Source organism: Salmo salar, chromosome ssa04 (genome assembly GCF_905237065.1).
Source record: "Salmo salar chromosome ssa04, Ssal_v3.1, whole genome shotgun sequence".
In the NCBI taxonomy this organism is placed as follows: Eukaryota; Metazoa; Chordata; class Actinopteri; order Salmoniformes; family Salmonidae; genus Salmo; species Salmo salar.
The window spans coordinates 62,455,425-62,478,378 of NC_059445.1; the positions used below are offsets into that span (position 1 = coordinate 62,455,425).

General features: G+C 41.1%; 1 protein-coding gene across 21 annotated transcripts in view; it reads right to left on the minus strand.

The window, feature by feature from the left end:
- The window catches only part of LOC106603640 (neural cell adhesion molecule 1), a 303,528-nt gene that overhangs the window by 57,729 nt on the left and 222,845 nt on the right, over positions 1-22,954 (minus strand). For all 21 annotated transcript variants that reach the window (XM_045717225.1, XM_045717226.1, XM_045717224.1 and 18 more), the window contains exons 2-8: positions 13,498-13,572; positions 12,561-12,770; positions 11,957-12,100; positions 10,430-10,567; positions 9,931-10,048; positions 5,294-5,454; positions 4,514-4,656 (exon numbers count right to left, since the gene is read on the minus strand). In XM_045717225.1, the coding sequence (XP_045573181.1) occupies positions 4,514-4,656; positions 5,294-5,454; positions 9,931-10,048; positions 10,430-10,567; positions 11,957-12,100; positions 12,561-12,770; positions 13,498-13,572 (989 nt within the window). The remainder of the gene's footprint in view (positions 1-4,513; positions 4,657-5,293; positions 5,455-9,930; positions 10,049-10,429; positions 10,568-11,956; positions 12,101-12,560; positions 12,771-13,497; positions 13,573-22,954) is intronic.

Consider the following 22,954-nt stretch of genomic DNA (forward strand, 5'->3'; position numbering starts at 1 on the left):
TCTTTCATAGTGGTTTGGGAACCATGTTTTAATAGGTGTCCAGTTGTGAAAACACTTCTTAAAACATGGAGCATATACCGGTGATAAGAGAGGTGTGGAAACAACACAAAACCACAACAGAGCTATAAAAGTGGAAGGGAGAAAGTGAGTGTCTGCAGGGGCTATAGGGCTAGGGGTCTATTTGAAATTTAGCATCTAATGTACGTTTCCTGCAGACAGTCCATCCCACTGAACAGGATGCAGGGCGTCTTTCATGACAGGCCAAAATCTCAAAACCATCTCTGTTCAAGCCACTTCTCACCCTACCACCACCAATAAAATAACTGTCTCCCTGATAATGTTTTATTTTAAATGTAACACTCTCTTCCTTTCTCCTCTAATCGCTTTTGGTTTCAACTTTTATTCTTGTTGTTCACAGGGCCTCTTTCAGCACACTCTCTTGTCATCTACTTTAAAATGGTTGGATTGTCCATCTAAACCAAAGTAGGGCAGCGTGACCCAGATGTAGAATGCTGAGATAACTGCGTCTCCCTGAGACTACACACAAGAGAGGCGACTAAGTGTGTTAAGGTACTGTATATTCAGGGCCTGGCCACTTAAAATATTAGTAGTTGATGCCACATTATACTAGGTATTGTGAATATACTGTGTGTATATACAGTCCCAGTCAAAAGTTTGGACACACCTACTCATTCCAGGGATTTTTGTTATTTTTACTATTGTCTACATTGTAGAATAACAGTGAAGACATCAACACTATGAAATAACACATATGGAATCATGTGGTAACCAAAAAAATGTTAAACAAATCAAAATATATTTTAGATTTGAGAATCTTTAAAGTAGCCACCCTTTGCCTTGATGATAGTTTTGCATACTCTTGGCAATCTATCAACCAGCTTCATGAGGTAGTCACCTGGAATGCATTTCAATTAACAGGTGTGCCTTGTTAAAAGTTAATTTGTGGAATTTCTTTCCTTCTTAATGCATTTGAGCCAATCAGTTGTATTGTGACAAGGTAGGGGTGGTATAGAGAAGATAGCCCTATGTCCATATTATGGCAAGACCAGCTCAAATAAGTAAAGAGAAACGACAGTCCATCATTACTTTAAGACATGAAGGTCAGTCAATGGGGAAAATTTCAAGAACTTTTACATTTTCTTCAAGTGCAGTGAAAAAACCATCAAGCGCTATGATGAAACTGGCTCTCATGAGGACCGCCACTGGAAAGGAAGACCCAGAGTTACCTCTGCTGCAGAAGGCCAGCATCCCGGAGTCGCCTCTTCAAAGTCGATGTTGAGACTGGTGTTTTGTGGGTACTATTTAATGAAGCTACCAGTTGAGGACTTGTGAGGAGTTTGTTTCTCAAACTAGACACTCTAATGTACTTGTCCTCTTGCTCAGTTGTGCACCCGGGCCTCCCACTCCTCTTTCTATTCTGGTTAGAGCCAGTTTGCGCTGTTCTGTGAAGGGAGCAGTACACAGTGTTGTACGAGATCTTCAGTTTCTTGGCAATTTCTTGCATGGAATAGCCTTCATTTCTCAGAACAAGAATAGACTGACGAGTTTCAGAAGAAAGCTCTTTGTTTCTGAACATTTTGAGCCTGTAATCGAACCCACAAATGCTGATGCTCCAGATACTCAACTAGTCTAAAGAAGGCCAGTTTTATTGCTTCTTTAATCAGAACAACAGTTTTCAGCTGTGCTAACATAATTGCAAAAGGGTTTTCTAATGATCAATTAACCTTTTAAAATGATAAACTTGGATTAGCTAACACAACCTGCCATTGGAACACAGGAGTGATGGTTGCTGATAATGGGCCTCGGTACGCCTATGTAGATATTCCATAAAAAATCTGCCATTTCCAGCTACAATAGTCATTTACAATTTGATGTTATTTTAATGTACAAAAATGTGCTTTTCTTTCAAAATCAAGGACATTTCTAAGTGACCCCAAACTTTTTAACGGTAGTGTATCTAAATAAGGTTTTTGTTGAATTGAATACATTTTAGAATAAGGCTGTAATGTAACAAAGTGGAAAAAGTCAAGGGGTCTGAATACTTTCCGAAGGCTCTGTATATATGACTATATACATCACCAAAGATCTTGTTTATTCCAATAGCAAATATGAATCAAATATTCTCTTTGCACTTTCTGATGTAAAGCAACGCACCACATTGTTGTCTCACAGAGAATTATTCATGTACTTTTGAAGTACTTTGGAAACTTTCCCCCTCAGACTCATATCTTACGGTGTAAAAACACCATAAATAGTAAGATTCTCTGTGGAGAAACATGCTTTGAGATGCTGTACAAGAAGCAGAGAGCTAGTTTTCAAAGTTTTATTCCAGGGATAATTACTGACATACGGTGTAGTGAATAAACCAGGTCGCTTATAAATGAAAAGGTAATTATAAAGTGCTTATAATATCTAAACACCACTTGAACTAGAAGGAAACATTATCTCTCTCAACTGACTAATCCAGCACACTTTTCTTACACAACTCACAATCAGAATCGAACACTAAAATAGGCTTGAAATTAGGTTCTTTGCCTTTACTCTAAATGCAGAACAGCGATAATGCCTTTGAATCTGACATCCTTGCACGATAGGAATATACACAGAGGTGGGCTATTCATATATACAGTAGATGGTGTGTAATATATCATATCATTCTGCTGAGAGCTCCTGTTCTCCTTTTAGGAGGACAGGAGCATAATGCTGGTGGTGACAGAGATGCATAACCGCATGTAGATACACACGCACAATCTGGAATCAAATCTGCCCTTTGAAGAAAATGCTAATGCTGCTCAGTGTCCTTAAGATAAAGCATAGTCTTAGTCACAAATAGTTTTAGAAATACCTTGACTTGTCAAATGCATCGGGTGCCTATGTAAACATCCACATTTTTTAAAGTAAAGAAACAAGGTACAAACTATACTGAACGGGATACACTGACCTAGGGATTGAGTGAGTGGATAAAAAAATATATATAAAAAAATACAACTTTACTCTGAGTCCACATATAAATCCTATTTCTTTCTTTTATAAAATGCTTTCTGCTCCAATCAATCCAATGCACACACATGCCCCTTCCGAAGTGCTAATAATTAGTAAGTGTGCTGTTAGCAACACAGAGTGGAACTGCAGAGGTGCAAAGAGACTAAAGTAATTGCAGGGGAATTTGATAAGCCTCTATCCTAGTAAGAGAGATAGAGAGAGAAAAAGAGCAAAGCAGAGGAAGAGTGTGAAAGTGAGAGTAAAAGTGAAAGTGTAAAGTGGGAAAAGAGTTTCTGCCCTTGGCTGAATATTGATAAGAGCTGTTAGCAGTTGTCGATAGATATTGTTTGATTGCGTTTGGATGAGAAAACATTAAATGATGCTTAACAACTGATGTGGAATTTCTAATTACATTTGTCTGGGTGAAATATGCTGAGAGATGCAGCTGCACCTGGGGTTCAGCGATCGCTGATGTTGCTGCATTTCTTTCATTGTTTGAGTAAAGCTACAGTATAACTTGGAATGGCTGGTTGTAAAGGGATATGAAAGTGTTCTAGTGGAGCGTCAGATAGAACCAGCCCTGAAACACATGCCTCCAAATGAACACTGGGTAGAGGATGAAAGAGGTGGGGGGAATTGAGTGTAATCTATGATTCACAGTGACCATGTTTGCATCAAAGTGTCGAACCCTAATGAGATCAGAAGTTATGGGGTTGTCACGTCCTGACCCTTGGAAGAGGTCATTTTCCATACCAGAGTGGTCAGGGCGTGACAGGTGGTTGTTTTGGGTGGTTTTGGGTTTTCTGTTTATATGTGGGCTTTTTCTAGATTTCTATTTCTATGTTTTGTTTTCTATGTTTTGGCCGGGTATGGTTTCCAATCAGAGGCAGGTGTCTATCGTTGTCTCTGATTGGAAGCCATACTTAGGCAGCCTGTTTTTCTTTTGGGTTTTGTGGGTAGTTGTTTTCCGTTTTGTCAGGTTACCTCACGGAACTGTTGGCTGTCGTTTTTGTTATTTTGGTTTGTGTTTTCATTAATAAAGGAAATATGAGCACTTTACACGCTGTGCCTTGGTCCCCTTTCGACGACCCTTGTGTCAGGGGTCAAAAAGTGACAGGGATTTTTTTAGCGGATGACAGGACTTGCATCAGCTCGAATCTATCAGGGTTTTATTTTTTTTATTTTTCATGTATATGGAGTTGCATTACCTGACCATCTGAATATCATACCTGGTAAATTCTGTTTAGAGGCTCCTTTAGAGGAAGAAACCATGCATGAAACCACCAGGACAGACTAGTACATGTCCACTGGCTATTACTGTTGGACTTGCTCAATGGGACTTTTGAAAGGCGTTTGGTATAATACCATGGATGAAATGGAGCTGTGCTTGCTTTTAAGTTTTTATATCAATATTCAGTTGGCAGTAGTTGGCACTCTGATTGACACATCCTGTCCACCACAGCTCGGGCCCCTGGTTCCATGCCCGTCCCTGGTCCCCAGACACCAGTACCTGCTCTCCCTCTGTGAAGAACCTCCGGCCAAAGCTCCAGGTGATGGTGGGGGTGGGGTCTCCAGAGGCCTCACAGGTCAGGGTGATCTGCTCCTCCAGCTCTGATGCAGTCTGATTGTCCAGGTAGGTGATCTTGGGTTGCACTAGAGAAAAATAAAAAAAAATACAATAAATTGATGGATGCCAATGGAATATACACTGAGTGTAGAAAACATTAGGAACACCTGCTCTTTTCATGACAGACAGACCAGGTGAATCCAGGTGAAAGCTATGAGCTCTTATTGATGTCACTGGTTAAATCCACTTCAAATCAGTGTAGCTGAAGGGGAGGAGATAGGTTAAATAATGATTTTTGGGCAATACAAAAGATTTAAGTAAATTTGAACGGGGAATGGTAGTAGGTGCCAGGTGCACCGATTTGAGTGTGTCAAGAACAATAACGCTGCTGTGTTTTTCCCGCTCAACAGTTTCCCATGTGTATCAAGAATTGTCCACCACTCAAAGGACATCCAGCCAACTTGACAACTGTGAGAAGCATTGGAGTCAACATGGGCCAGCATCCCTGTGGAACGCCTTTGACACCATACAGAGTCCATGCCACGGCGAATTGAGGCTGTTCTGAGGGCAAAAGGGGGTGCAACTCAATATTAGGAAGGTGTTCCTAATGTTATGTGTATTGCTTGTATGCACATCGCTATAGTAAAACCAAGAAAAACATTTCAAAAGCACAAAAACGCAACGTTCTTTTACTGCAGTTAATGGGAATCATTTTACTCTTACCGAACACATTCAAGCTGACTTCCTCCTCCTTCTCCCCAGCCTTGTTCCGGGCGATGCATGTGTAATCTCCTTCATCCACTTTCTTGACATCTTTTATTATCAGCTCCGAGCCGTCGTCATTCAAGCTGTATTTATCGTCCGATTCAAGGACAATGTTGTTACTGAGGGGGGAGAGGCAGAAACACAGTTCACATCACAGACTTTTGTCTCCACAACATGAAGCTAAAAATAGTCCTCTTCAGTCTGTGACTAAGATCGGTTTGGGGGCTTTATCAAAAAGTTGAGCAGTGGGTAAACAAAAACCTTGGCTCAGAACCGTAAGTCTTTGAAGTGTCGGACCAGATCTCCACGTCAGAAATCGTACACAAAGCTTTTTTTACTTCTTTCTCTGGCTCTGCACCGTAACTATATCATGGCTGTTTTACAAAGGGACTACATCCATAAGATGGTGATAGACTGTATGATGTCAAGTTAAGGAATTTTTCGGCACCCTTGAATGAGCACTCTTTGAACCACGACATGCCTGAGCTTTCCTTGAACTCGAAATCAGACGTGCATTCACTGGGTTTGGACTGCAGTCCTTCATCTGTATGCTTGTAGGAGCTTCAATCCTGAAGCGTTCTCCAAGGGATACCAAATGACAGGCCTATCAGCGGCCCATGAAATAGATGACAAATGGTGGGAGCTGCTGGCCCCCCTCCAGACACCCGACCCCACTTTTCTCCTTCCTCCTCCGGCGAGGCCAAGCCCTGATCGGATGTGTCTCCTCATCCTCCTATCCTTCTCACTCATTTAAACTCCAAGAAAAACTAGAGAAACACTACAGTAACTCTGTAGTGTTGGAATTCTTCCCCCGCTATACTAGTTGTGTCAACAACAGCTATGCTAAGTATAGATCAAACAAGAGAGCTTTGGCCATCTTCAAGGAATTAGATAAATGGAATTCATACCGTTGACCCATTTCTTCTTTTATTATGAGAATGCTTACCTGTTGTTTACAAAAAAAAAAAAACATTAACTTCGATCTCCCCAACCAGCTTATAAAGCGCTGCATCACTGCCTGGTACGGCAACTGCTCGACCTCCGACCGCAAGGCAGTACAGATGGTCGTGCGTACGGCCCAGTACATCCTACCATCCAGGACCTCTATATCAGGAGGTGTCAGAGGAAGGCCCTAAAAATTGTCAAAGACTCCAGCCATCCTAGTCATAGACTGTTCTCTCTGCTACCGCATGGCAAGTGGTATCGGAGCGCCAAGTCTAGGTCTCAAAGGCTTCTTAACAGCTTCTACCCCCAAGCCATAAGACTCTTGAACAGCTAATCAAATGGCTACTCAGACTATTTTCATTGTCCCCCCCTCTTTTACGCTGCTGCTACTCTCTGTTTATTATCTAGGCATACTCTCTGTTAATTATCTAGTCACTTTAACTCTACCTACATGTAAATATTACCTCAAATACATTGACTAACCTGTGCCCCCGCACATTGACTCTGTACCGGTACCCCCTGTACACCCCCGTTGAGGCTCTGCGTCTCAACCACGCCCTGTGCAATTGGATCCTGGACCTCCTGACGGGCCGCCCCAAGGTGGTGAAGGTAGCAAACAACACCTCCACTTCGCTGATCCTCAACACTGGGGCCCCACAAGGGTGCGTGCTCAGCCCCCTCCTGAACTCATTGTTCACCTATGACTGTGGCCATGCAGATGACACAACAGTAGTGGGCTTGATTACAAACAATCAGACAGCCTACAGGGAGGTGAGGGCACTCGGAGAGTGGTGTCAGAAAAACAACCTCTCACTCAATGTCAACAAAACAAAGGAGATGATCGTGGACTTCAGGAAACAGCAGAGGGAGCACCCCCTATCCACATCGATGGAACAGCAGTGGACAAACTGAAATGGTCCACCCACACAGACAGTGTGGTGAAGAAGGCGGAACAGCGCCTCTTCAACCTCAGGAGGCTGGAGACATTTGGCTTGTCACCTAAAACCCTCACAAACTTTTACAGATGTACAATTGAGAGCATCCTGTCGGGCTGTATCACTGCCTGGTACGGCAACTGCACCGCCAACGCATCACCGGGGGCAAACTACCTGCCCTCCAGGACACCTACAGCACCCGATGTCACATGAAGGCTAAAAAGATCATTAAGGATAACAACCACCCGAGCCACTGCATGTTCACCCCGTTACCATCCAGAAGGCGAGGTCAGTACAGGTGCATCAAAGCTGGGACCGAGAGACTGAAAAACAGCTTATATCCCAAGGCCATCAGACTGTTAAACAGCTATCACTAACACAGAGAGGCTACTGCCTACATACAGACTTGAAATCATTTGCCACTTTAATACATGGATCACTAGTCACTTTAATAATGCCATTTTAATAATGTTTAGCTATCTTGCATTACTCATCCCATATGTATATACTGTATTTTATACTAGAGGTCGACCGATTAATCAATGACGGCCTAGGAACGGGGGTTAACTGCTATGTTCAGGGGCAGAACAACAGATTTTTACCTTGTCACCTCGGAGATTCGTTTTTGCAACCTTCCGCCAACGCTCTAACCACCTGCCTTACATTGCACTCCACGAGGAGCCTGCGTGGCAGGCTGACTACCTGTTACGCGAGGGCAGCAAGAAGCCAAGGTAAGTTGCTAGCTAGCATTAAACTTATCTTATAAAAAACTAGCAATCTTAACATAATCACTAGTTAACTACACATGGTTGATGATATTACTAATTTATCTAACGTGTCCTGCGTTGCATATAATTGATGCAGTGCCTGTTAATTTCTCATCGAATCACAGCCTACTTTGACAAACGGGTGATGATTTAACAAGCGCATTTGCGAAAAAAGCACTGTCGTTGCACCAATGTACCTAACCATAAACATCAATGCCTTTCTTTAAAATCAATACACAAGTATATATTTTTAAACCTGCATATTTAGTTAATATTGCCTGCTAACATTAATTTCTTTTAACTAGGGGAGTTGTGTCACTTCCCTTGCGTTCCGTGCAAGCAGTCAGGGTATATACAGCAGTTTGGGCCGCCTGGCTCATTGCGAACTGTGAAGTCCATTTATTCCTAACAAAGGCCGTAACTAATTTGCCAGAATTGTACATAATTATGACATAACATTGAAGGTTGTGCAATGTAATAGGAATATTTAGACTTAGGGATGCCACCCGTTAGATAAAATACGGAACGGTTCCGTATTTCACTGAAATAATAAACGTTTCATTTTCGAAATGATAGTTTCCGGATTCGACCATGTTAATGACCAAAGGCTCGTATTTCTGTGTGTTATTATGTTATAATTAAGTCTATGATTTGATAGAGCAGTCTGACTGAGCGATGGTAGGCAGCAGCAGGCTCGTAAGCATTCATTCAAACAGCACCTTCGTGCGTTTGCCAGCAGCTCTTAGCAATTCTTCAAGCATTGCGCTGTTTATGACTTCAAGCCTATCAACCCCAGAGATTAGGCTGGTGTAACCGATGTGAAATGCCTAGCTAGTTGGCCGGGTGCGCGCTAATAGCGTTTCAAACGTCACTCGCTCTGAGACTTGGGAGTGGTTGTTCCCCTTGCTCTACATGGGTAACGCTGCTTCGAGGGTGGCTGTTGTCGATGTGTTCCTTGTTCGAGCCCAGGTAGGAGCGAGGAGAGGGACGGAAGCTATACTGTTACACTGGCAATACTAAAGTGCCTATAAGAACATCCAATAGTCAAAGGTATATGAAATACAAATCGTATAGAGAGAAATAGTCCTATAATAACTACAACCTAAAACTTCTTACCTGGGAATATTGAAGACTCATGTTAAAAGGAACCACCAGCTTTCATATGTTCTCATGTTCTGAGCAAGGAACTTAAACGTTAGCTTTTTTACATGGCACATATTGCATTTTTACTTTCTTCTCCAACACTTTGTTGTTGCATTATTTAAACCAAATTGAACATGTTTCATTATTTATTTGAGGCTAAATTGATAGTATTTATGTATTATATTAAGTTAAAATAAGTGTTGATTCAGTATTGTTGTAATTGTCATTATTACCCCCCCCCCAATAGAAATAAAAATAATAATAACAATAATAATTCGGCCGATTAATCGGTATCGGCTTTTTTGGTCCTCGGTATCGATGTTGAAAAATCATAAATCGGTCGACCTCTACTTTATACCATCTATTGCATCTTGCCTATGCCACTCTGTCATTGCCCATCCATATATTTATATGCATATATTCTTATTCCATTCCTTTACTTAGATTTGTGTGTATTAGGTAGTTCTTGTGGAATTGTTAGATTACATGTTATATATTTCTGCACTGTCGGAACTAGAAGCATAAGCATTTCTCTACACTTGCAATAACATTTGCTAACCATGTGTGTGTGACCAATAAAAATGTATTTGATTTGATATAGCCTCACTACTGTTATTTTACTGCTGCTCTTTAATTATTTGTTACTTATCTATTTTTCACTTAACACTTATTTTTCTTGAAACCGCACTGTTGGTTAAGGGCTTGTAAGAAAGCATTGCACTGTAAGGTTTACTACACCTGTTGTATTCGGCGCATGTGACAGATAACATTTGATTTGAAAGACAAGAGAGTCGGTGTGACTTACCGGGCCCAGGTGACTGTGGGTTCAGGGAAGCCGTCAGCGTCACAGGCCAGCATCACAGACTGGTTGATGTCAGCCGTGGCATTCACCTCCGACTGCCTGGTGCGGATGCTAGGTAGCACTGAAACACAGACATACAGTAGATATAAGCATTATTCAAAGATACAGAGGTCATACGTGAGTAGGAAATTAATTATACTAATATGATACTAAGATAAGACATTGTAAGGGTGTTAAATGCTTCAAACAAGTCTTAAAATGCTTTATAATCAGATCATGATGCCCTATACTGGTTGGCTTTAAGTATGATAGGAGAAAATAAATGTTACTGTAAGCTTGTTACAGGATTGTTATTTTTTTAAATTCTGTAATGGTGTTCATAATAGCACAGTATTGGATCTATAACTACACTATATTCTAAGTGTGCTCAGATCCAAATCCCAGGGTGAGAGCATAGGCTGAGAAAGAGGGGGTAGGTTGAGAGGGAGGATGTGGTACTCACCGTTGACGATGACCTTGATGATCTTCAGGTCAATCTCTCCCCTGGCCATAACACGAGCCTCACAGGTGTACGCCCCTTCATCCGTTTTCTTGATGCCTCGAATCTGGAGGTGGTTGTTGCCCATGATCTTAAATCGAACTGTGAACAATCGCAAGAAAAGGAAAGAGAGAAGGCTCAATCATCATTAATAACGGGTGATGCAGGTTTAACACTAGGCAACATGGGAAGACATACATACAATGAGACTTCAGGAGGCGTGGTCTGAGTTACAGAGGAATGCTGCATTTGCCCCCTCCCAGCAGCAATATTACAATGTAAATAATAATAGTCATGAGTTATACATAGGTGTGGAGGGAAGATGATCTTTAGAACCACATGATACAGTCAATAACTCGCCACCAGAAAAACTAGTGACATATAGACTCATCAAAAGAAAGCTTTACCATCCCTCCACTGGAAAAATGTTAATTTACATACAGTATGTTCATTGTTTCAATGTTTACTTAGATAATTAAGTGCTGTACTATTCACCGTGAGATTTCGTTACATTGCTCAACAGAGCATTGCCATAGCATTGTGCCTCTTATTCTATATCCTTTATATCCATACTGCAGTAAATGTGGTGAAACATGGACCATGTAAACATACAGACGCTGAAAGCAACTACTACTACTACTTGAATTGCATTGTCAAAGCTCTACTATGTAAATATTCTATGAATTCGCTTTACTCTGTAAGTTCAAACATCTGGCAGCCAGCGTAGAAATATTGTATCGCAACTGTGTTAAGTCAACCCTCTTCTGAAGTGGTGCCAGATGTAGATCTGGTTTAGTGAATCTGTATTTGGGCAAAAGCTTTGAATTCATTAACCAGACTTTTTAAATAGCTCTCTCTGAGCTGTGAAACACATATTACCATGAAAAAGACATGTACTTTGAGCTATAAGCACATGCAGCTTTGATATTGAAAAAGTTAACTGGAGCAATGTGGAAAATTGTATTTACATAAGCAGTATGGGTTTCAGTCTGGGCTACAATTAGTGGTTTTCTAGTGAAAAACACATCCCTGTCCAGGGTCCAAGAAAACGCCACACACCAGAGCGCTGTGGTCACCCTGAGCCTCCCAGTGGTTGCCAGAGGGAGGGGTCCTCTAAGGTTAGAATAGTGCAGTCCGGAGAAAAACTAAATCCTTCAGAATGCCTCTCTGACAGCATCCCACTCGACTTGACTAAATCATCTAAATATGAAGCCTTCAAATATCCTTTCACAACTGACTACCACCATTTTTCTTGATCTAGAAATATCCTGTTTCCTGTCCTCACTTCATCTATTATGTCGAAACACTCAAATTACCAAAAGGCAGGGAGGGCTGTGCTCTTAAGGAGAGAGCGAATGAATGGGGGGAGAATAAAAAAAGAGCTGGCAGATATAATGAAAGCAAACAAAAAAACAGGGGAAGTGGGGGTCTCCACGACTCTGGATAGTAGGCAACCCACACATTGGCACATCCATTGTGAACAAGCCTTACCGTCTTTTGTAACCTGGATCTTTGAGCCTTTGTGCTTCCAGATGATGCTGGCGGGAGGCGAGCTGACGACGTCACAGATGATGTCAGCGTCATCCCCTTCATTAAACTCCTGTGGGGAAGGGGCGTTCTTGAAGGTTATCTTTTCTGTAGGGGAGAAGAATAGAAGTCCACTGTCAACTGCATTTCCCGAACCAGTCAACAAACTTAATAGACCAACATGTTCTATGGTGAGTGCTCCCTTTGTTACCCAGTCTATGCATTTGTCATGGCATTCCACCTGTCCATGATGGAACATACTATACAGTTAGTGTAGTTGTATATTCTGTATACGCGGTTCTCTAAAATGGAGAGAAATAGTTGGATACCATTACAATGATACTAGGGCGAAGATACAATCAACAATACTGTATGAAGGAGGACAATTGAAGAAACCAAATATGCATAAAATATGCACAGACACTTAAATTACATTCTTCAAAATTACATTGTGCACGCCACATATGTACAGATAATACAGTAAGGGGATTTCATTTGGTGGTAATCCACTAAATTACAATTAATAATATCAACACTTTTCAAGGACTGAGTTTGAGAGGGAACTTACGGAAGATTTTCACGTTGACAGTGCCCTCAGACTCCTTGTCTGCATTTTTGGCCACACACTTGTAGACACCGGCATTGTCCACATCAGCATTGTAGATAGTGAGGGTGGACGAGGACTCGTCGTTGCGGTTCACGATGATGTCCTGTCTGTTCGGTAAGAGCTTCTCGCCGTTCGGGGCAAACCAATCAATGTCCTTTGCGTCTCCAACAACTGAGGAGGCAGAGTGGATGTGTGAGCAGAGTGCGAATGCACTGTTTATGTGTCTTCAGCAGTTAGTATGAATGATAACCAAACAGATAAGTATGTGCTGCCTTGCGAGGTGATGCTGCATCTGAGGTATGCATTATAGCTTTTTTGGCCTAGGTTAACGGGTTTCTCTGCTGTATGAAGTCCATCTTCATACCAATATGCACAAAAGGATAACTATTTTACATATTTGCTCAGATGATGTACTACCTGAAAAAAGACTGAAATAAAAACTCTGCCATTGATATTTTGAAAGAAGGGCAAAGCCAAGTCACATTTTCTGAAATCTTTCACTCCCTCATTCATAATGGAATAAAGAAGTGTTGAAGCAAACAGTATTTTGCTGACATCTTACTGCAAAAAAAGTACACAGCTATCTACAGTTCTTTTCATCTAAAGGAAACATTGTTAAAGTGAAATGTTCTCATCTTTGTTCCATGACATATTGAGCCTCTATTTTCTCTTTGCTATTCAACAACATGATGCTGGCCTGCAGAAGTCTGTCAGTAGTGGGGGGTAACTGACCACAGTTGCAGGTCAGCATCCCGGGAAACCCATGCTATTGCAGCCATGAGAACTGCTGTAGCACCTTCACTTTCTTTAGAGTTATTTTCTATATCAAGCTGTTAAAATACTGTAGCTATTTGGGAGTTTGCAGTTATGGAGGGGATGGTATCTGTACCACACCTACCTTCGCAGAGGAAGAATTTGGACTCCCCCACGCTGATCTCTCCTTGCATCGGTGTGATCTCCACCTGCAGGGAGGCTAGAAGAGAAAAACACAGACAGAGCAGGTCTCAGAACAGTTCAAGTCAAACTCTGCATTTTTACATCGTCCCAATACACTTTACACACAGCAGGTCCTATAACAGGCGTGACCAAGGGGAGAGGGACAGGATGACACAGCGGCAAAGCACAGTGAGACAAGGCATGGCACACTTTAATGCATCAACAGCTTGACTGAACATCTGCTGCTGATCAACCTAAGATGAGCCGTTTCCCACCCTTCACTTTTCAATATGATGCTGCATCTATGCCGTTAATTGGATTCAGTTAACAAAGAAGTATTTTATTATTTGCAGCCTCATTTTAGTAAAAGCAGTCACACAAAAAAACCCGGGGCAGACATAGTCGTAGAGTTGGTATGCTAAGTCAACAAATGAAAACACTCCACACCCAACATTCCCACATTGTAGCCGTATAGGCCACAGTAGCATGTATTTAGATAACAATGTGTTAATTGTTGGCGCTCTGGCAAGGTCCCAGCATTGCTAATGCATTAGGCAGCTCCCATCGGCTTTAGTGGGATTGTTAGTGAGGTTGGGATGATGGTAGGGGTGTGCGGGTAACATAATGAAATGTGGTGGAACAACACGTAGCCATGGCAACCACAAGTCCTGTCAAATCCACTTATTGAAAAACCTCTGTGTTGGATAGGCAGATTCTCTGACAAAATATGACAATTAGGCCCTGGCACTATCTTAAAGGACCATTAATTATATGCCTCTCAAACGTATTTTAGTTTTGAAATTACCCAGGCGTCCGGCGAGTCGATAAGATTTTATAATCGCACCTGACCGAGCTATCCCTGTGTTCTCACAATTTTTTCGTCTGACACAGTGTCCGCTCAGGAAGTGTAATGCCATAAATCAAAGCATATTAGCTTCCTAAAATGCTGCCGAATACATTTAATATTTCTGCATCAACTAAAGCGGGTGACAGAGATGAGATTTAGAATGTACCGGAGAGAAGCAGCTGGTGTTTGTTCTCTTCAGCTCTGCTGGATAAATTAAAGAGGAATCAACTTCCAACTTGGTGAGAGACAGGAGAGACATACTCCAAAGTTCAGGACAGCATAACTTAAAGATATACATCTTCTTAACCCAAGGTGTGCCTGGACAACGGCAGAAGAATCTTTCTTAAAAATTCTCCGATAAACGTTTCTCTTACCAAATCAGGTCTGGTACTCTCTCTGCCATGATCTGTGCCTCAAGAGCAGGGGTGAAAGTAGGCATGTCTGGTCCGGTACGGCATCCTGGCAAAATAAATAGTGGTAGCACACCATACCGTGGACACACCATACCCACCATTAGTGGGACTATCATTTGTTTCTCAACAGGACCATGACACAACACACCTCCAGGCTGTGTACGGGCTATTTGACCAAGAAGGAGAATGATGGCGCGCTGCATCAGATGACCTGGCCTCCTCATCACCCAACCTCAACCCAAATGAGATGGTTTGGGATGAGTTGGACCGCAGAGTGAAGGAAAAGCAGCCAGCAAGTGCTCAGCATATGTGGGAACTCCTTCAAGACTGTTGGAAAAACATTCCAGGTGAAGCTGGTTGAGAGAATGCCAAGAGTGTGCAAAGCTGTCATCAAGGCAAAGGGTGGCTACTTTGAAGAACCTAAAATATAAATATATATGTTTAACACTTTTTTTGTTTACTACATGATTCCATATGTGTTTTTATATAGTTTTGATGTCTTCACTATTATTCTATAATGTAGAAAATAGCAAAAAAAAACCTTGAATGAGTAGGTGTGTTCAAACTTTTGACTGGTACTGTATGTATACATACACATACATGTCTCTTTTAAATATATTTCCCTTTATTATTTTCCCCTAACCCTACCACCCCTCCCCTAATTGGAGTAAACTAATAGACAACAACACTTAGGCTTCTACTACCAGCTCATACATACTATATCAATTTTATGGACACAATGTATTTTACAATAGGTATCTTTTGTTTGTTTATAATTGAATCCTTCAGCTACTGTCAACGCCTCCTATCTCTCTGAAGTCCATCCAGTTTGATTTCTATTTTGTTAAATATTTTTAATAACTGTGCTGTTTCACAAAAGTTCTCAATCTACATACATTTTACGGACACAGTATATTTTACATTTATCTTGTTGTTTTTAATCCCACCCTTCAGCTCCACTCAACCCCTCCCATATACTTTTTATTAATCACAATATTATTTAATACATTTTGGTCTTTAATGCAGGGTCAACAGACAAGTTCCTTACTTTTCCTCCCTTCCACTTGCCTCTTCCATTTTTGTGCTAATGCTTCAATTAGTTGGTTGTAATTTTGGGTAGAGCTGACATTTCCATATATTTTTTAAATATTTTTTAGTATCAATTAGTATATTTGAGTTTAACCACAATATTGTTTGTATTATTAGTTCTGTCTTTTCTGGTGGATTAAATTGAAATTGCAACCAACTTTCTATGGCTTGTTTTAAAATTAGCGATATATTGGAGATTATTTCATTTTCAAATAACCAAAAGTTAGAGGTTTTAAATGGAAAAAGGCCATTCTTGAACAGGGGGTGGGACATTCTTACTAATCTGTTAGAGAACCAGTTCGGATTTAAATATAACTTTTATATAACTGATGCCTTTAGATAGAGGTCTAATGCTTTAATATTTAATAATTTCTGCCCTCTGAATTCACATTTATTATATAAATAGGCCCGTTTAATTTTGTCTGTCTTGCCGTTCCAAATAAAATTGAATATTTTTTGCTCATATAATTAAAGAAACTGGTTGCTAGGTGTAGGCAAGACCATTAGCAAATAGGTAAACTGGGATATGACTAAAGAGTTTTTTATTATTTTTATTTGATTGAATATCCGAAACATACAATATACTTGCAGTGAAGCCGCTCAACAACTACATCATACCAGTCATCCAACAGACTCAGAGCGACACACAGAAACATCCAGGGTCAATGTCCTGCTCAAGGGCACGTTGACAGATCTCCACCAGGCCAAAAAACGTGAACCCGAAACCTCCAAGATCCCCCCCCAATAGCTGTCCCTCAACCATTTGAGACCCCTACCACAGTCCCCCCCAAGAAGAAAAATTACAATTAATTCTATTCCCCACCCCCAAGAACCCCCCAATGCACCAACAAACAAGAGAATTAACTAAAGAGAAAAAAGAGAAAGACAGAAAACAGCAAACAATGCCAAAAAAATTACAAATAATAATACATTTAAAACAAAGGACATCAAGGACAACTAAAATCATAACAGCAATGCCAAATGTATATGTTTGTGTGCATGTCTGCCACTATTACATGTATGTGTGTGTTATTGTATGTGTTTATTTGAATGAGAGTGTGTGTGTATATGCATGTGTACAAACACCTGCACGGCATCAGCCTTAGGCAAACCGGCATTGGTTGTAAAAACACTGCCCCTCAGTGTCATTCAAACCTACTTTTTATTATGTTTTATTTTACTTTTATCTTTGACCATCATTCTATCTCTCGCACAGCAACTCCACTCCCACTTGTCTGCAATTCCACATCGCAACCCTCAGCTTCCCTCATCCCATCCCATCTATCTCTGCTGGCCACTCACTTCAGGTTTCTACGCAACAGATATCTTTCAAGTATGCTGTGATGTTTAACGTACAATTTCAATCTATCTAATCGAATAGAATCCACAGAAAGCGAGTTGAAGATAAATACTTTTACTAAGAGTATTAGTAATTGACTGACCCGGTCTCTCCAGATCTCCTAACAGTACTATTTCTAGGGTCCATTTTAGATCAATGCTTTGCATTTTCAGCCATTCCTGAACCTGAGACCAGAAACAGGCTACCTGAGGGCAATACCAAAATAAATGTTCTATTGATTCTGTATCCTCACAACAAAATCTGCAGAGCTTCGATGATTTTATGCCGCCAAATATTCAACATTTTGTTGGTGGCAAGAATTCTATATAATAATTTTAGCTGAAAAGCACGAAGTCTTGAATCTTGCATTGCTTTATATATCAACTCATACACCCTGTACCATGGAATCGGTGCATCAAAAATCTCTTCCCAAGTATTTTGCAATACGTATGGCACAGTTATCAACATACTGGTCCTCAAATGAAACTGGTATACTTTCCTATTTATTCCCCTGCCAGTTTTGATCCTTTATATTGGGCAGACAGACCAGTTCCCTACCTCCTCCCGCTGCCACCTGCCTCCTCCATTTTTGGGGTATTGCTGTAATCAATTGGTTGTACTCTTGGATTGAGCAGACCTTCCCGTACAATTGTGATAACTCCATGAAGGACATAACTCTACCATTCCAATTTCCAATATCATTTAAAAACAAAATACCCTTTTCAAACATCTTTCCCATAAATACAGGTATTTTATCAACCAGCACATTTGGATGGGATGGGACATAAACCCAACAACGTCAATAGCAAATTTCTCTAAAAAGAGGGAAAAAACATCACCAAATTCACTGAGAATACATTACATAGGATGAAGAAAAAATACTCATAGCCGCAACTCCATACTAGTGGTCAAACAGAGAACTGATACTATATACTCGTTGTTGGGGTGGGGTTGGTGTTGGGGGATACATGGGTGGCTTTTTACAATTTCTTTCGATCCCTCGTGTGTAATTTATTGTTAGAAAAAAGTTTGGTCCAAATTGAATGTTTGGTACTATATTTATTGACAATTATATGAATCTTATAAATGTAATAATTTCTCAAGAGATCAAATTATATTTCAACAAAATAAGTTCTCATTTACAACTGCGACCTGACCAAGATAAAGCAAAGCAGTGTGAAACAACAACAAAGAGTTACACATGGAATTAACAAACGTACAGTCAATAACACAATAGAAAAGTCTATATACAGTGTGTGCAAATGAGGTAAGATTAGGGAGGTAAGGCAATAAATAGGCCGTAGTGGCGGAGTAATTACAATTTAGCATTAACACTGGAGTGATAGATGTGCAGAAGATGATTGTGCAAGTAGAGATACTGGGGTGCAAAGGAGCAAAAACATTTTAAATAACAATACGGGGATGAGGTAGTAAGATGGGCTATTTACAGGTGGACTATGTACAGGTGCAATGATCTGTAAGCTGCTCTGACAGCTGATGCTTAATGTTAGTGAGGGAGATATAATGTTGCAGGAATGCTAATCTTATCTGTTTCTAACAACAGAAACGATTTCAGAACAATCTGAGATGGTGGATGTCGAAATCCTCTTTCTTGTGTTTTTGGGGTGGAACGACCCTCTCAGATATTTATATAAGCATTCATAGGTTTCATACGGTTTTTGGCTTCGATTTCAGTTCCAGACATCTAGATGATGATGCTGACAAAAAGAAAAGAATATTGCTTCGAAAGACTTACTGAAATCCAAACTATATCCCCCTGCAGAAGTCATAAAATCGATATTTTCCATAAACATTATCTGTGCTTTGTTAGATGGAAACACATCCTCAGAGGCAGTGAAAACAGAGCTGTCTAAAGCATGTTCGCACTGCTTTCTATGAGGTATCGTACAGGGACAACAATAACAGCTCTTATTCCGGCTCTCACCAAGTTGGGCATTGGCAAAACCTCACCACAAACACGAACTCTGAGGACAAAGACAACCGGTGAAAAACAAACCAAATGTATTTCAGGCTAATAGGGTAAAAATGATATTTTTATCGGTGTTCCAAACTGTTTAAAAGGAGGCTGAAACTCCAGAGTGAATACAGCAGAGTGAATACAACAACAGGGTAGTGTTTTAACCTCGTACACTTCCAACTGTCGACACAGCAAAAAGTGAGATGATGTGTCCTTTGCTGAGAGCATATAGGAAACAAATAAGCACACGAAACATACTGGGGCAGGAGATCGATAACCTTAATTACAACACAAATCCCAAACACTTCAGCCCTTACTGCTGCTGCCTGCTTCTGCTCCTGCTCGAATGTTCCAGCACATAGGGCCCAGAGCAAAGTCCCTGCACACCAAGCAATTCTGCCCGTAATTTAATGGAGAGATAACTCTAGCGCTTTATTCTGGGTATGCATTTCTGAACGATGACGGCCTAGAAAAAACTCCTAATAGAACATGCACACAGGCATGTGCTGTGCAAGTTGGAAACAGCTCATTGTTTGGAGCAGCAAGCAGATACGATAAGGTAGTTTATTGGACAGTTTTAAATGTCGAGGAAGCCAACTGAACATACACTACATTTACCAAAAGTATGTGGACACCTGCTCGTCGAGCATCTCATTCCAAAATCATGGGCATTAATATGGAGTCGATCCCCCCCTTTGCTGCTATAAAAGCCTCCACTCTTCTGGGAAGGCTTTCGACTATATGTTGGAACATTGCTGCGTGGACTTTCTTCCAATGAGCCACAAGAGCATAAGTGAGGTCGGGCACTGATGTTGGGAGACTAGGCCTTGCTCGCAGTCGGCGTTCCAATTCATCCCAAAGGTGTTCTATGAGGTTGAGGTCAGGGCTCTTTGCAGGCCAGTCAATTTCTTTCACACTGATCTCAATGAACCATTTCTGTATGGACCTTGATTAGTGCATGGAGGCACTGTCATCCTGAAACAAGAAAGGGCCTTCCCCAAACTGTTGCCACAAAGTTGAAAGCACAGAATCGTCTAGAATGTCATTGTATGCTGTACTGTTAAGATACCCCTTCACTGGAACTAACAGGCCTAGCCCGAACCATGAAAAAGAGCCCCAGACCATTATTCCTCCTCCACCAAACTTTACAGTTGGCATTACGCATTGGAGCAGGTAACGTTCTACTGGCATCCGCCAAACAAATATTCGCCGTCGGACTGCCAGATGGTGAAGTGTGATTCATCACTACAGAGAACGTGTTTCCACTGCTCCACAGCCCAATGGCGGCGAGCTTTACACCACTCCAGCCGACGCTTGGCATTGCGCATGGTGATCTTAGGCTTGTCTGTGGCTGCTCGGGCCATGGAAACCCATTTCATGAAGCTCCTGACGAACAGTTCTTGTGCTGATTTTTCTTCCAGAGGCAGTTTGGAACTCGGTAGTGAGTGTTGCAACCGAGGACAGACGATTTCTATGCGTTTCAGCACTCGGCGGCCCAGTTCTGTGAGCTTGTGTGGCCTACCACTTTGAGGCTGAGTCGTTGTTGCTCCTAGATATTTCCACTTCACAATAACAGCACTTACAGTTGACCTGAATTGTTCAAAAGGTGGCATCCTATGACGGTGCCACGTTGACAGTCACTGAGCTCTGCAGTAAAGCCATTCTATTGCCAATGTTTGTCTATGGAGATTGCATGGCTGTGTGCTCGATTTTATACACTTGTCAGCAACGAGTGTGGCTGAAATAGCTGAATCCCTAATTTGAAGGGGTGTCCACATACCCTTGTATATATAGGGTATCTCTATTGGGGCAAAGAGCAGACCTGAGACTGCCCATAAAAGTTTTCCTGACCAATTTATGTAAAAGCCATAACCTAATAGAACAAACATAACATCAAATCAAATGACATTTTATTGGTTGCATACACATATTTAGCAGACGTTATCATGGGTGTAGCGAAATGCTTGTGTTCCTAGCTCCAACAGTGATATCTAACAATTCACAACAATACACACAAATCTATATCTGCCCTCCACATTTTCATGTCACACATTAAACAAGAGTGGATAACTCAAATGTCAATTTGAAATGATTCAACTTCAATCAGAGAAATGTTCAACTGCTAATAGCTTATAATCAAACAGGGCTGTGTCTCCATTGTTAGAAATGTAGTCAGTATAGAAACTAGACCATAGGCTATGTTCCATTTAAAGTCTAATTTATTTATTTAATTTAACCTTTATTTAACTAAGCAAGTCAGTTAAGAACAAATTCTTATTTACAATGACGGCCTACCCTGGCCAAACCCTCCCCTAACCCAGACGACGCTGGGCCAATTGTGTGCCGCCCTATGGGACTCCCGTTCATGGCCGGTTGTGATACAGCCCGGGATTGTACCCGGGTCTGTAGTGACGCCTCTAGCACTGCGATGCAGTGCCTTAGACTGCTGCGCTACTCGGTATAAAGATGCAACTTCTCTATGGCACTCCGCATGTTACACTAGAGAATGTTACAAGCATAAAGCATTTGCACACTAGCCATTCCTGGAGATATATATTTAATTTTTTCATTCCATATACATTGGATAACAACCTTTCTACCTAGCTGAATGAGAACATTAATCTTGGGTAGCAAACGAACACAGGCCATACATTGAACCTGTAAATTCACATGAGCCCAAGTGTGCTTTTGCTCATAAATCACTTAGTATATTTTCACTGGAGACAGCCATATCGATTCATCATGAAAATAAAAGATCATCAAGGTTTTCATGTGAATCAACTCTGACGTAAAACAAACTCAAGATTTTCACACATCACTATTCAATTGAACTTCACCATTATTTCTACCTGTCATTCACTTATGGAACATTTGATGCAAGCCAAAATAATCAAGTCAGCACAGAAAATGAGCATGAGAGCAAGGGATTAACAACAATCCTCACGGTTGGAACACATGGTTGAAACTGACATTGAATTACTGTTAATGAATGGGGGAGGGGTGGATTTGGTTCATGATGTATGATGCAATTTGGCCTCAAGGTTTCAAATCTTCCTGGGGCAGCAGGTAGCCTAGTGGTTAGAGCGTTGGCCTTGTAACTGAAAGGTTGCCAGATTGAATCCCTGAGCTGACAATGTAAAAATTCTGCTCCTGAACAAGGCAGTTAACCCACTGTTCCTAGGCTGTCATTGAAAATAAGAATTTGTTCTAAACTGTCTTGCCTAGTTAAATAAAGATACAAAAATATATACATATATGACCTATTAACCTCTGCAAGACAGGTGGCACTGGTGTGTAAGCCAGAAACGTACAAACCAGAGACTGCAAATCTACCCTTATTACTTCAATATCTATGCTCTTATTTAGGGTTCTATGTGATTTAAGCCGCCCCGTGTCAGGTAAGTTCTTGTAAGAACTTTGAAGGCCCAAGATAAAAAATATTCCACCAGAAACAAACTTTTCTGACAGAGAATGTACTTTTGCACTGCTTTCAGGCGGGAACGTGGTGCTTTAGAATGCCATGCCAATCAGGCCACAATGCACTTATCAAAGAGCATGGACAATATCCTACGAAGACGCAGTCATTTCCAATCACAAGATGAAGGCCCCACAGACAAACACACACTGCCGCACATACGCATGCACACACACACACTCCTAGACAAAGTAAGGAGAGGCAGAGGATAGGCTCTAAGCCTGGGAGCATGCCTCTTTATGTCACTCCCTCGGTTTTCAGGTGCTCAGGGAGAGATT